General features: G+C 38.5%; 1 protein-coding gene across 1 annotated transcript; it reads left to right on the top strand.

Moving 5' to 3' along the window:
* Nucleotides 1-743: 743 nt before the first annotated feature.
* On the top strand, nucleotides 744-11,421 carry gabpb2b (GA binding protein transcription factor subunit beta 2b). The gene is made up of 8 exons (XM_052147286.1): nucleotides 744-912; nucleotides 1,773-1,880; nucleotides 2,645-2,812; nucleotides 2,950-3,144; nucleotides 3,261-3,411; nucleotides 4,330-4,491; nucleotides 5,292-5,410; nucleotides 9,600-11,421. Exons 2-8 carry the CDS (start codon nucleotides 1,773-1,775, stop codon nucleotides 9,960-9,962), a joined length of 1,266 nt encoding a protein of 421 aa, XP_052003246.1. The 5' UTR covers nucleotides 744-912; the 3' UTR covers nucleotides 9,963-11,421.
* Nucleotides 11,422-11,506: the final 85 nt, after the last annotated feature.

Below are 11,506 nucleotides of genomic sequence, written 5' to 3'. Positions count from 1 at the left end.
ATATATATATATATATATATATATATATATATATATATATATATATATATATATACATATACAGCTTCATTGAATTCTACTCTCTCAACACCAGTTTAATGTATAACAGTAAAGAGAAGACTGAGGGGTGCAGACTTTATGGGAAGAATTGCAAAGAAAAAGCCACTTTTGAAACAGAAAAACAAAAAGAAAATGTTGGAGTGGGCAAAGAAACACAGACAGTGGACAACGGATACTTGGAAAAGAGTGTTATGGATCTTAACCCCATTGAGCATTTGTGGGATCAGCTAGACTGTAAGGTGCGTGAGAAGTGCCCGACAAGACATCTATGGCCAGGGACGTTTCTAGGCATAGGGGAACTAGGTGGTCATATTACTCTGTGATGTTCCATTTTGTGTCACTTTTATTGCTGAGCTCTAAAATTAGACATCTACATGTTCAATGCTCAAAAGTACTGATGATGACCTAAAGGTTCTGTACACTTTTCTACTAATGTGTATGCAGTGTGAGCCAATCAATATCTATATATCTATATATCTATATATCTATATATATCACTTTAATGTTTGCATTCATGGAAAACAGTAAAAATGTTTTATAGGGGGACCTGGACAAAGACAGAATGAATGAAGCTGGACATGCATGTAGTTAGTTTTTGTGAAATAGTAGGCGCTACAGACATTGCAATGTTCAACACCACCATAGAAGAACTACTCAAATATTTCTACTTCCGGTACCGTACGTGTGCCATCTTTGACGACAAATATCCCATCTGTGTTATTTTTGTTCTCAAAAAGTATCGGAAAGTATGATCGACCACTAAATGTCCTGAAATAACCCAAGCATACATTTGGTCTTAATTTAACGTGATTATAATACCGTACAAGTCATCTGAAGAACATTGTCGGCGAGGTAAGCAGCAGAACTTTTGGTTTATTAGCAGCTGACTGCAATAATTTGATAAACTGTCATTAAGAGTTTTTAATTACACTCATTTACACTGTTTTGGTTATATTATAACTGGAGACGAGTTATTTTACAACTTATCAACAGTTTACGCATAGCATAAATCTTGTAGAACAGTTAAGTGCACTTCAGTCATTTGTTCCACACTTCATAGATTATTATTGTGCACACAAAAGGTTTTGTAATTTAATATTGAGAAGATGCATTATTTTGTATCGGATGGAAACCTCGTAGAAGACAAGCTAAATAAGCTAAAATAGTCAACATCTTGTATTGAAGACCGCAAAATGTTGATTTGGAAAACGAGTATTTATTTAAAAGTTCAATTTAAATTAATCTAAATTTAAAGCTTTGTAATAGTAGTCGCCTGTTCCGTTTTAAATCTGTGCGAAACGTCCATCAAGCCAAACCGTAATGTTTTCAAATGAAGAAATCAACTTCCCCCGGAACTTGAATTTATTATTAAATGATGACTATTTCCCGTCTTGTCACTGATGATGAATTATGTACATGCAGGAATGTACACACCTGGTGCTTAAAATCACCTTATCCATGAGAAATAAGCATTTTTGGATATTAATTAAACAACAGACAGAGTTGTCTTAACAATTTCCAATTTGACAAAGAAATGTGTATTTACAGATCTTGGCATGAGTTATGAAAGCAAAACTAAACTTTTAAATGTATTATTTGAGCTGAGATGTAAGGCTTGTAAAAAGTAATAATTTTGTCAATATCTTGATTTGAGTTCATGTGCTAACAACGTATAAAATAAATATTCTGTATCCTTTCTTTACCCATCTTAGATGTCGCTTGTGGATTTGGGAAAGCGCTTGTTGGAGGCAGCACGTAAAGGACAGGATGATGAAGTGAGGTCTCTTATGGCTAATGGAGCTCCTTTTACAACAGATTGGGTGAGTTATACTTAAAGGAATATCTCAGCCAATAATGAAAATTCTCTTTTCATTTACCCACCCCATTGCCATCCCAGATGTGTATGACTTACTTAGTTCTGCAGAACACAAACAGAGATTTTTAGAAGAATGGCTCAGCTCTGTAGGTCCAAACAATGCAAGTGAATGGTTACAAAAAATGTTAAGATCCTTTGAAGACATGAGCAGTCTGTAGGCATGATCATGACTTCAAGCTCGATTACACCTCCTAGTGCTTGACACATGTGCAGAGTGCTAGATGGTGCTAGGAAGTATAATCAAGGATCAAATCATGATCGCCAAAGAGACTGCTGATATCAAGATTTATTATGAAAAAGGATTTAAATTTTGGTCTGTTCTTACCCAAACCGATTGGATCACTTCAGAAGACCTGGATTAAACCACTTGAATCATGTGGATTACTTTAATACTGCCTTTATGTTCTTTTGGAGCTTCAAATATTTGGTCACCATTCACTTGCATTGAATGGACCTACAGAGCTGAGATATTCTTCTAAACATTTTGAAAAATAAAAATTATTATTTTGTTTTCTGCAGAACAAAGTAACTCATGCACATCTGGGATGGCATTAGGGTGAGTAAATGATGAGAGAATTTTCATATTTGGGTGAACTATCCCTTTAATTCTGCTTAAGCATTCTACAAATTCAGTCAATTTATCTGTTGATTTCTGCCATGTACTGTATTAATAAGTGTTGACAATGGTGTCATGTTCTTATGTTTTAGCTGGGTACCTCACCGCTGCATTTAGCTGCACAGTATGGGCATTACTCCACCGCTGAGGTGCTTCTCCGTGCTGGGGTGAGTAGAGATGCTCGCACTAAAGTCGATCGGACCCCCCTCCACATGGCTGCTGCAGAGGGCCACTCAAGCATTGTTGAATTACTGGTTAAGGTAAGAACAAATTATGGATTTTTTGGGCAGAGAAAGAGAATAGTTACATATATTTCACTCATCATTTGATCTTTGTTAAATTCTGACATGTTTTGTGATATGGTTATATTTAATTTTGGATATTATTGGCTGTATAGAGTGGAGCAGACATCAATGCCAAAGACATGCTGAAAATGACTGCCCTGCACTGGGCTACAGAACACGGACACAGAATGGTCGTAGAGCTGTTGATCAAATACGGTGCTGATACTCATTCCCTGAGCAAGTTTGACAAGACACCTTTCAACATTGCAGTGGACAGAGGAAACACAGATTTGATGCTCTTGTTACAGGTAAAATGTATTTGCAACCATGTTTTAATTATCGATTAGATATTAAGACATGATCTTATCATGTGAGCTGTTGTGCATTTAAACAGCTTTTCTTTTTTTTAACCATGATGTTCTAGGAGGGAATGCAGAATCAAGTGGACATGAATCCAGAGAGGACTATCATAAACGGCCCATCTCCTGCCACTACCAGCCCTCAGTTTATAATCTCATCATCAGGAGTTGTTAATCTCTCTGATCTTGTTCTCACCAATGCTAAAACTAACACAGGTATGAACAGGCATTATAGACATTTAACAGCATATGTGTTTAGGACTGGGAACCTCATGAGTTATTTCTTTGAATAAGCCAAATGACTCACTGACCGAATCAGTTGGAGCGGTTCATGACTTATTCACTAAAGGACAAAGGTCTGACATGAAATGGCCTGAAAATGTTTACAAGTAGGCCTCTCAAGGCTTGCGTGACTTAAAGAAGTGTTAGTATAATTACTGATGGGGTGTCCTTATAATAACAGGGTTATACATTCTAAACAAATTTTGTCAAAATAAATGGGATTTTAAAAACATTCAAATTTATGTTTGTAAAAAGTACAAGGCTATATTTTTTGTTTCATATATTTGTTAAGAGGGCGGCACGGTGGTGCAGCGGTTAGCACTGTCGCCTCACAGCAAGAAGGTCGTGGGTTCAAACCCTGGTTGCCCCGGCCTTTCTGTGTGGAGTTTGCATGTTCTCCCCGTGTCTGCGTGGGTTCTCTCCGGGTACTCCGGCTTCCTCCCACCATCCAAAAGACATGCAGGCTAGGTTAATTGGTGTCTCCAAAAAAATTGCCCTAGGTGTGGATGTGGATGTGGAGGTGAGTGTATGTGTGGCCCTGCGATGGACTGGCGACCTGTCCAGGGTGTCCCCCGCCTTTCGCCCATGTTAGCTGGGATAGGCTCCAGCCCCCTGCGACCCTGTACACAGGATAAGCGGTTGACGATGGATGGATGGATATTTGTTAAGGATGTAGCTGGGGCAAATTATTCTTCAAGTATGAAATTAATCGTTAAAGAACAAGAACAAGAACCATTAAGTGGAATCGGAATCTGAACCTTTATTTAAAGTAGATGCAAATAGAAGTTACAGAGCGGGGTTAGATATTTAAATTGTTAATTAAAACAAACTGATGCTATATTTCTTTATTAGCTGCAGAGAGTGTGATTGCTGCTGACTCGGTGGATTCAGCTATTCAGCATCTTGTAGGGGAGGATGGCCAGAGAGTCTTCACCATAGTAACAGACCAACAGGGTAACCTGCAGCCTGGCAACCTGGGACAGAAATTCTTTGTCACAATGCAAGGGCAGCAAAGTGAGTAGATTGCTGTGCCTCTCATTTGTAACTCATAAAGGAATAGTTTACCCAAAAATGTTAATCATCTCATCATTTACTCACCTTCATGCCATCCCAGATGTGTATGATGTTCTTTCTTTTGCTGAACACCAAAGATTTTTAAAAGAATATCTCAGCTCTGTAGGTCCATTCAATGCAAGTCAACAGGGTCCAAAATTTGAAGCCCAAAAAGCACATAAAGGCAGCGTAAAAGTAATCCATATGACTCCAGTGGTTAAATCCATGTCTTCAGAAGCAATATGATTTAGGTAAGAAGAAAGCCAAAATTGTATCCAATAAATAAGTAATTTTGTCCTATAAATTCTCCACCCAGCTCCGTAGGTGGCAATATGCACAAGGAATGCGAATTGCCAAAAACAAAAGAGGACCTCCTCTTAGGAGATAAGAGAGCTTAGGAGGGCTGTTTGAAAGGGGATATTTATAGCAAAAAGAGTTATATATTAATCTGTTTCTTACCCACACCTATCATATCACTTCTAAAGACATTGATTTAACCACATGAGTCATATGGATTATTTTATGCTGCCTTTATATGCTTTTTGACCTTCAAAGATTTGGACCCTGTTGACTTGCATTGTATGGACCTACAGAGCTGATATGTTTTCCTAAAATTGTTTGTTTGTGGTCAGCAGAAGGCGGCAAGTCATACACATCTGGGCTAGCAAGAGGGTGAGTAAATGATGAGAGAATCTTCATTTTTGTGCAAACAATAATTTTAAGGCTTTGCTGTATTTTCACACATGCCGCTGTGTATTTAGTGGTTGCAGTGCCGGCTAGTCAGATTGCTGAGGAAATCGTCACTGAGGAACCCAAACCAGCTGCATCACAGAAGAGGAAATTTGAATCAACTATCAACCACACAGATACCAAACCTAAGGTCTGAGCAGCAGGAAATGTTAGAGTTTTCAATCATGCACATTCAATGTCAGGACTAGGAGTGGATCACAATAATCGACTAGTCGTACAACAACCGGCTAGTCGATTAGCAAGGTCTGTAAGTTTATCTAGTTTTTTTTAAATATATTTATATTTTTACCTGTGGTGCTGTAATAAGCATGCAGACAGCATACTGTGTTTTAGCTGTCACAGTTTGCACAGTAAAACCCTCTGAGAAAAGTTGCATCTTTATATTTATGCATTTAAACGCCCAACTGCTACAGTCATACACATTCAAATAGACATATTTGACTTGCATTGCGTTGTGTGCTGTTTTTTGATAGTTTTGCAAACATGCAATTTTTAAGACATTGTGTCAGGTTAAAAATATTCATCTTAAAACTCATGCATTCTGGTCAGGGGGTGTTCATTACACTGAACACCCCCTAAGAAACACTTCCGATCATGGATATGTAAACGTGAAACCTGTATACTTACACAGGGTTTCCTTGAAGGGATAGTTAAAAAATTCAAATTCTCTTTATTTACTCACCCTCGTGATATCCCAGGTGTGTATGACTTTTATCTTCACCACAACACATTTGAAAAAAATTGGAAACATATCTTAGCTCAGTAGGTCCTTAAGATGCAAGTGGATGGTGATCTGATATTTGAAGCTCCAAAAATAACAGACAGTTACAATGAATGTCTTCTAAAGGGATATGATCACTTTTGGTGTGGAAAATATCTATAATATATTTAAAATATTTTTAAATGTATATAAAAGTATTTATGTACTTTTTAAATCATCACTCCCAGTACGCTTCACAAGAGGGTGGAGTTCAAGTGGTCTTTCTTGTGACGCATTTGCGTTGCCACTCAGTTGAGACATCCAGGATGAGCACACAAACACACCATTGTGAGTAATGAAACAGATAAATACAGAAATAAACCAAAACCAATCAAGCTACTGTATAGAGTTATTCCTTCTCACTTGTAAACAGCGCTGCTCTTCCGGCTGTGACTCGCGTACCTCAGTTCTCACATGTTTCAAATGCCAATGCGATTACATCACATGCGCTTACCGCTTGCAGAATGGAAGCCTGATTTAGAATTGAAAAAGTACGTAAATGTGTTTCTTTTCCACACCAAAAGCAATCGTGTCACTTTAGAAGACATTAATTAAACAGCCGGAGTCGAATTGACGATGTTTATGCTGACTGTTTGTGATTTTTGGAGCTTCAAATATCAGATCACCATCCACTTGCATTTTAAGGACCTTCTGAGCTAAGATATTTTTCTAATTTTCTTCAAATGTGTTCTGGTGATGAAAGGAAGTCATACACAACTGGGATATCATGAGGGTGTAAATGATGAGATAATTTTTGGGTGAATTATCCATTTAAATTTGATAAGTTGTCAACTACTTGTTCAGGCATGCACATTCAGATAGACATCTTTGGCTGTTGCATCCCATCATTTGTTGTTTTTTGAGCATCTTGCAACAAGCGTTGTGGTTAAGATGGCGAGTCAAGTAAAAAATAGTCCAACCTTTCAAAATGTTTCTTGAAACTCCTGCATTCCGTTCCATTCAGTTACGCTGTTAAACTGTTTTTGAACACAAGAACGCGTCTTGTGTAAACACCCCCTATGAAAAACTTTCAACTGGGGTCAAGGGAACCTGAAATCCACCTATTTTTCCTTACATACATTTAGAATCAGAATCAGCTTTATTGCCAAGTATGCTTATACATACAAGGAATTTGTCTTGGTGACAGGAGCTTCCAGTGCACAACAATACAAAAACAGCAGCAAGACATAGGTCATACATTTTGTATATATATATATATATATATATATATATATATATATATATATATATGTGTATGTATATATATGTAATATAATTATACGTACATACACACACCTTCATACATACACACACACACACACACATACATAGTGCAAATCTAAAACAAATCCATTATATAAAGTACAAAAATACAGTATTTTCTGTACAGTGCAAAAAGTTTTTTTCCTTTTTTTTTTTCCTTTGTATATAATGGCAGAAGGGATATGGTAGATACTATAAATAGTCTAAACTGGTATTGCACATAATTATTGCTCAATGGGGCGGCTTTAGCTGTTTATGAGATGGATAGCTGGAGGGAAAAAACTGTTCCTGTGCCTGACGGTTCTGGTGCTCAGAGCTCTGAAGCGTCAGCCAGAAGGCAACCGTTCAAAAAGCTAATGGGCTGGGTGAGTGGGATCCAGAGTGATTTTTACAGCCTTTTTCCTCACTCTGGAAGTGTACAGTTCTTGAAGGGGGCAGGGGGCAACCAATAATCTGCTCAGCAGTCCGAACTGTCCTTTGTAGTCTTCTGATGTCTGATTTCATAGCTGCACCAAACCAGACAGTTACTGATGTGCAGAGGACAGACTCAATGACTGCTGAGTAGAACTGTATCAGCAGCGCCTGTGGCAGGTTGAACTTCCTCAGCTGACGAAGGAAGTACAACCTCTGATGGGCCTTTTTCACAATGGAGTCAATGTGTGTCACCCACTTCAGGTCCTGTGAGATTATAGTGCCCAGGAACCTGAATGACTCCACTGCTGCAACAGTGCTGTTTAGAATGGTGAGGGGTGTGTTGGGGTGTTCCTCCTAAAGTCCACAATCATCTCCACCGTTTTTAGCGTCTTCAGCTCCAGGTTGTTATGATTGCACCAGACAGCCAGCCGTTCAACCTCCTTTCTGTATGCAGACTCATCGTCATCTTGGATGAGGCCGATGACAGTGGTGTCATTTGAAAACTTCAGGAGCTTGACAGAGGGGTCCCTGGTGGTCCAGTCATTGGTGTAGAGGGAGAAGAGTAGTGGAGAGAGCACACATCCTTGGGGGGCACCAGTGCTAATGTACAGGTGCTGGAAGTGAATTTCTCCTGTCTCGTAAGCTACTGCCTGTCTGTCAGAAAGCTGGTAATCCACTGACAGATAGACATGGGAACAGGAAGTTGGTTTAACTTAGTCCGTAGAATACCTGGGATGATGGTGTTGAAAGCCGAACTGAAGTCCACAAAAAGGATCCTTGCATATGTCCCCGGTCTGTTCAGATGTTGCAGGACATGATGCAATCCCATGTTGACTGCATGATCCACAGACCTGTTTGTACGATAAGCAAATTGAAGGGGATCTAGAAAAGGTCCAGTGATGTCATTCAGGTGGGCCAACACCAGTCTCTCAAATGACTTCATGACCACAGACGTCAGGGCGACAGGTCTGTAGTCATTAAGTCCTGTGATTTTTGTTTTTTCAGGGACAGGGATAATAATTGAGCATTTGAAGCAGCATGAGACTTCACACTGCTCCAGTGATCTATTGAAGATCTGTGTGAAGATGGGAGCCAGGTGGTTAGCACAGGATCAGAGGCACGCTGGTGAGACACCATCTGGGCCTGAAGCCTTCCTCATCTTTTGCTTCCGAAAGACGTGGCACACATCATGTTCACAGATCTTGAGTGCAGGTTGAGTAGCAGGAGGGGGGTTACAGGAGGTGTTGGTGTTTGTGTGTAGTGTAGGTCAGAGTGGGTGTGGGGAGTGAGATTGGGCCTTTCAAATCTACAGTAAAACACATTCAGGTTGTCAGCCAGACGTTGGTCCACCAGTTGGTAGGAGTCCTGTAATTAGTAAGTTGTTTCAGGCCACTCCACACTGATGCAGGTTCGTTAGCTGAAAACTTGTTTTTCAGCTTCTTAGAGTAGCTTCTTTTAGCCAATCTGATTTCCTTATTCAGTGTGTTCCTGGCCTGATTATACAAGACTTTATCCCCACTTCTGTAAGCATCATCTTTGGCATGACGAGGCTGTCTGAGTTTTCCTGTAAACCATGGTTTATCATTGTTGAATGATAAAAATGTCCTAGTAGTGATGCACATGTCCTCACAGAAACTGATGTATGATGTAACAGTATCTATGAGCTCATCCAGGTCTGTAGCTGCAGCTTCAAAAACACTCCAATCAGTGCAGTCAAAGCAGGCTTGTAGATCCCGCTGTGCTTCGTTGGTCCATTTCTTTACAGTCTTTACTACAGGTTTAGCTGATTTCAAATTCTGCTTGTAGGTCAGAAGAAGAGGAACCAGCTGACTATTTGTGTAGTTTTGCACATCCATAATCAAGACTAACTGTGTGGTTCTAGGGGCTGATTGAGAAGGACAGTCGGGAGCAGTTGGAGCAGCAGCTGAAAGAGGCAAACAGAAAAGCCCAGGAGTACCGGCAGCAGTTACTCCGGAAGGAGCAGGAAGCTGAGCTGTACAGGCTTAAATTGGAGGCTATTGCCAATGGGCAGACGAATGGTACCAGTGCAGAGCCCCAGGAGGAAGTGGTGCTTCAGGAAGAGGAAGAGGAGGAGGAGGAGGTGGTTGGTGGAGAGGAAGTTGTCATGTTGCCAGAGGTGGCGATCATCATTAAGGAGGAGGCCCTTGAAACAAGTTTGGCAGGAGAAACTGTGACATTAGTAGATACAGGAGATATCACAGGCACATCTGTGGCCACACCGTAGCAGTGAACTCAAACACTCAAACACTCAGGAATTAGATGCACTCTTCTAGTCTGTGTACCTGAAGTGTCACTTTGTATTTATTTATTGTAAATCATAACCTTTTGTTTTTAACCATAGGCTATTTTATGAAACCGTTAGGATAAATCTTAGTCATTTAGATGGCAACAACAATGCTAAACTGTTCAGATTGATTGATAAGCAGAGCAGACGCTAGAGGAACAATTATGAAAGTTATGTTAAATGGGTTTGTTCACCCAAAAATATTATTTTGTCACCCTCATGCCACTGCAAACTTCTATACATTTCCTCCACATACATTTGAGGAGAATTTTTCAAAGAATGTTGATGTTGCTTTTTTTTTTTTTCTTATAATGAAGTGAATGGTGACTGAGGATGTTGATCTCTAAAATTCTACTTAACATAATCTTTTAGTGTTTCACAGAAGAAAGTAAGTCATATGGGTTTGAAATGACCTGAAGATGAGTAAATAGTGACAGAATTGCTATATTTGGGTGAACTTTTCCTGTAGTGCTTTTTATTTGACACATTATAAACCTTCAGTCCAGTACACAATGTTTACTAACTACATCATGGTGTACATAACTGCCGAATATGACACTGAGATGGAACGTCCCAGAAGGTTAACAGAATGTTAAGATGCCCATAAACAGACAATGTAAAATAAATGGAAGAACACCAAGCATTCTTCAAAGATAAGGCAGGAATTCTTAACTTTGAACAGAAGTTGGCATTGGGTGGTGTGATAATCAAAGTCGCTATGTATTTACTTAGGGAATTTTTTTTTTAAACGCTTCATCTGTATTTTCTCTTTTTTTGTTCTTTTGAATACACTAAATCACCATTTTCTTTTCATTGTTTTGTGCTTTTAAATGTCATAATGTCATAAAAAGGTCATAATGCTATTTATTGAATGGGTTTTTGGGTTATTTGTTTTGCCAAGACAATTATTTTCCTTGCGCTGTTTTTCAGCATCTTATGCACAGAATTTAAGATTTAAAAGATGTCATCAGCTGCAGTGATGTATGGTTAAAATGTTAATCTTGCATTAACATTATGTAATATGTAATCCCTTAAATGTAAACTAAGGAATTGTTTTTTCAGGCCCAAAGCAAATTATGTTTACGCCTTTAATTGGGATTCACTTTTTATATTTTAATGTGATAAAATACACATTATCACACATTAAAATGTGTTTGGGGCTTGGACATCTGTTGGCTTTTTAGTCAGACACAAGCAGATAAAGATCAACAGTTTATCTGTCAGTTTAATTGTTTGTATATTTTTACACATATATTTTTGTAATGAAACACTATTTGGGACTGTCTTAGTGCAGTTGTATTTGGTTATCTATACGGTCAAAATAAAATTTTCTTTGAGGTTTGTTATATCTACTTGTTTTTTTTTATTATTTAAGAAGAAATTTCAAGTGTGGTAATTATTAAATATTATTTTAAATATCTCAATTTATTCATATTTTCCATCATATCGTACATATTTTGGGACAAATGACATTTAAACTACAG

Source organism: Xyrauchen texanus, chromosome 17, assembly GCF_025860055.1.
Source record: "Xyrauchen texanus isolate HMW12.3.18 chromosome 17, RBS_HiC_50CHRs, whole genome shotgun sequence".
Classification (NCBI taxonomy): domain Eukaryota; kingdom Metazoa; phylum Chordata; class Actinopteri; order Cypriniformes; family Catostomidae; genus Xyrauchen; species Xyrauchen texanus.
The sequence above is the reverse complement of the archived record's forward strand: the minus strand, read 5'-3'. Positions and strand labels throughout refer to the sequence as shown.

Bases quoted from the DNA above. Each gene is read 5' to 3' on its own strand.
- gabpb2b (XM_052147286.1), top strand. From the start codon at position 1,773: ATGTCGCTTGTGGATTTGGGAAAGCGCTTGTTGGAGGCAGCACGTAAA. The intron at 2,813-2,949 runs GTAAGAACAAAT...TTGGCTGTATAG, and splicing joins TTGTTGAATTACTGGTTAAG to AGTGGAGCAGACATCAATGC. The intron at 3,412-4,329 runs GTATGAACAGGC...TTTCTTTATTAG, and splicing joins CAATGCTAAAACTAACACAG to CTGCAGAGAGTGTGATTGCT.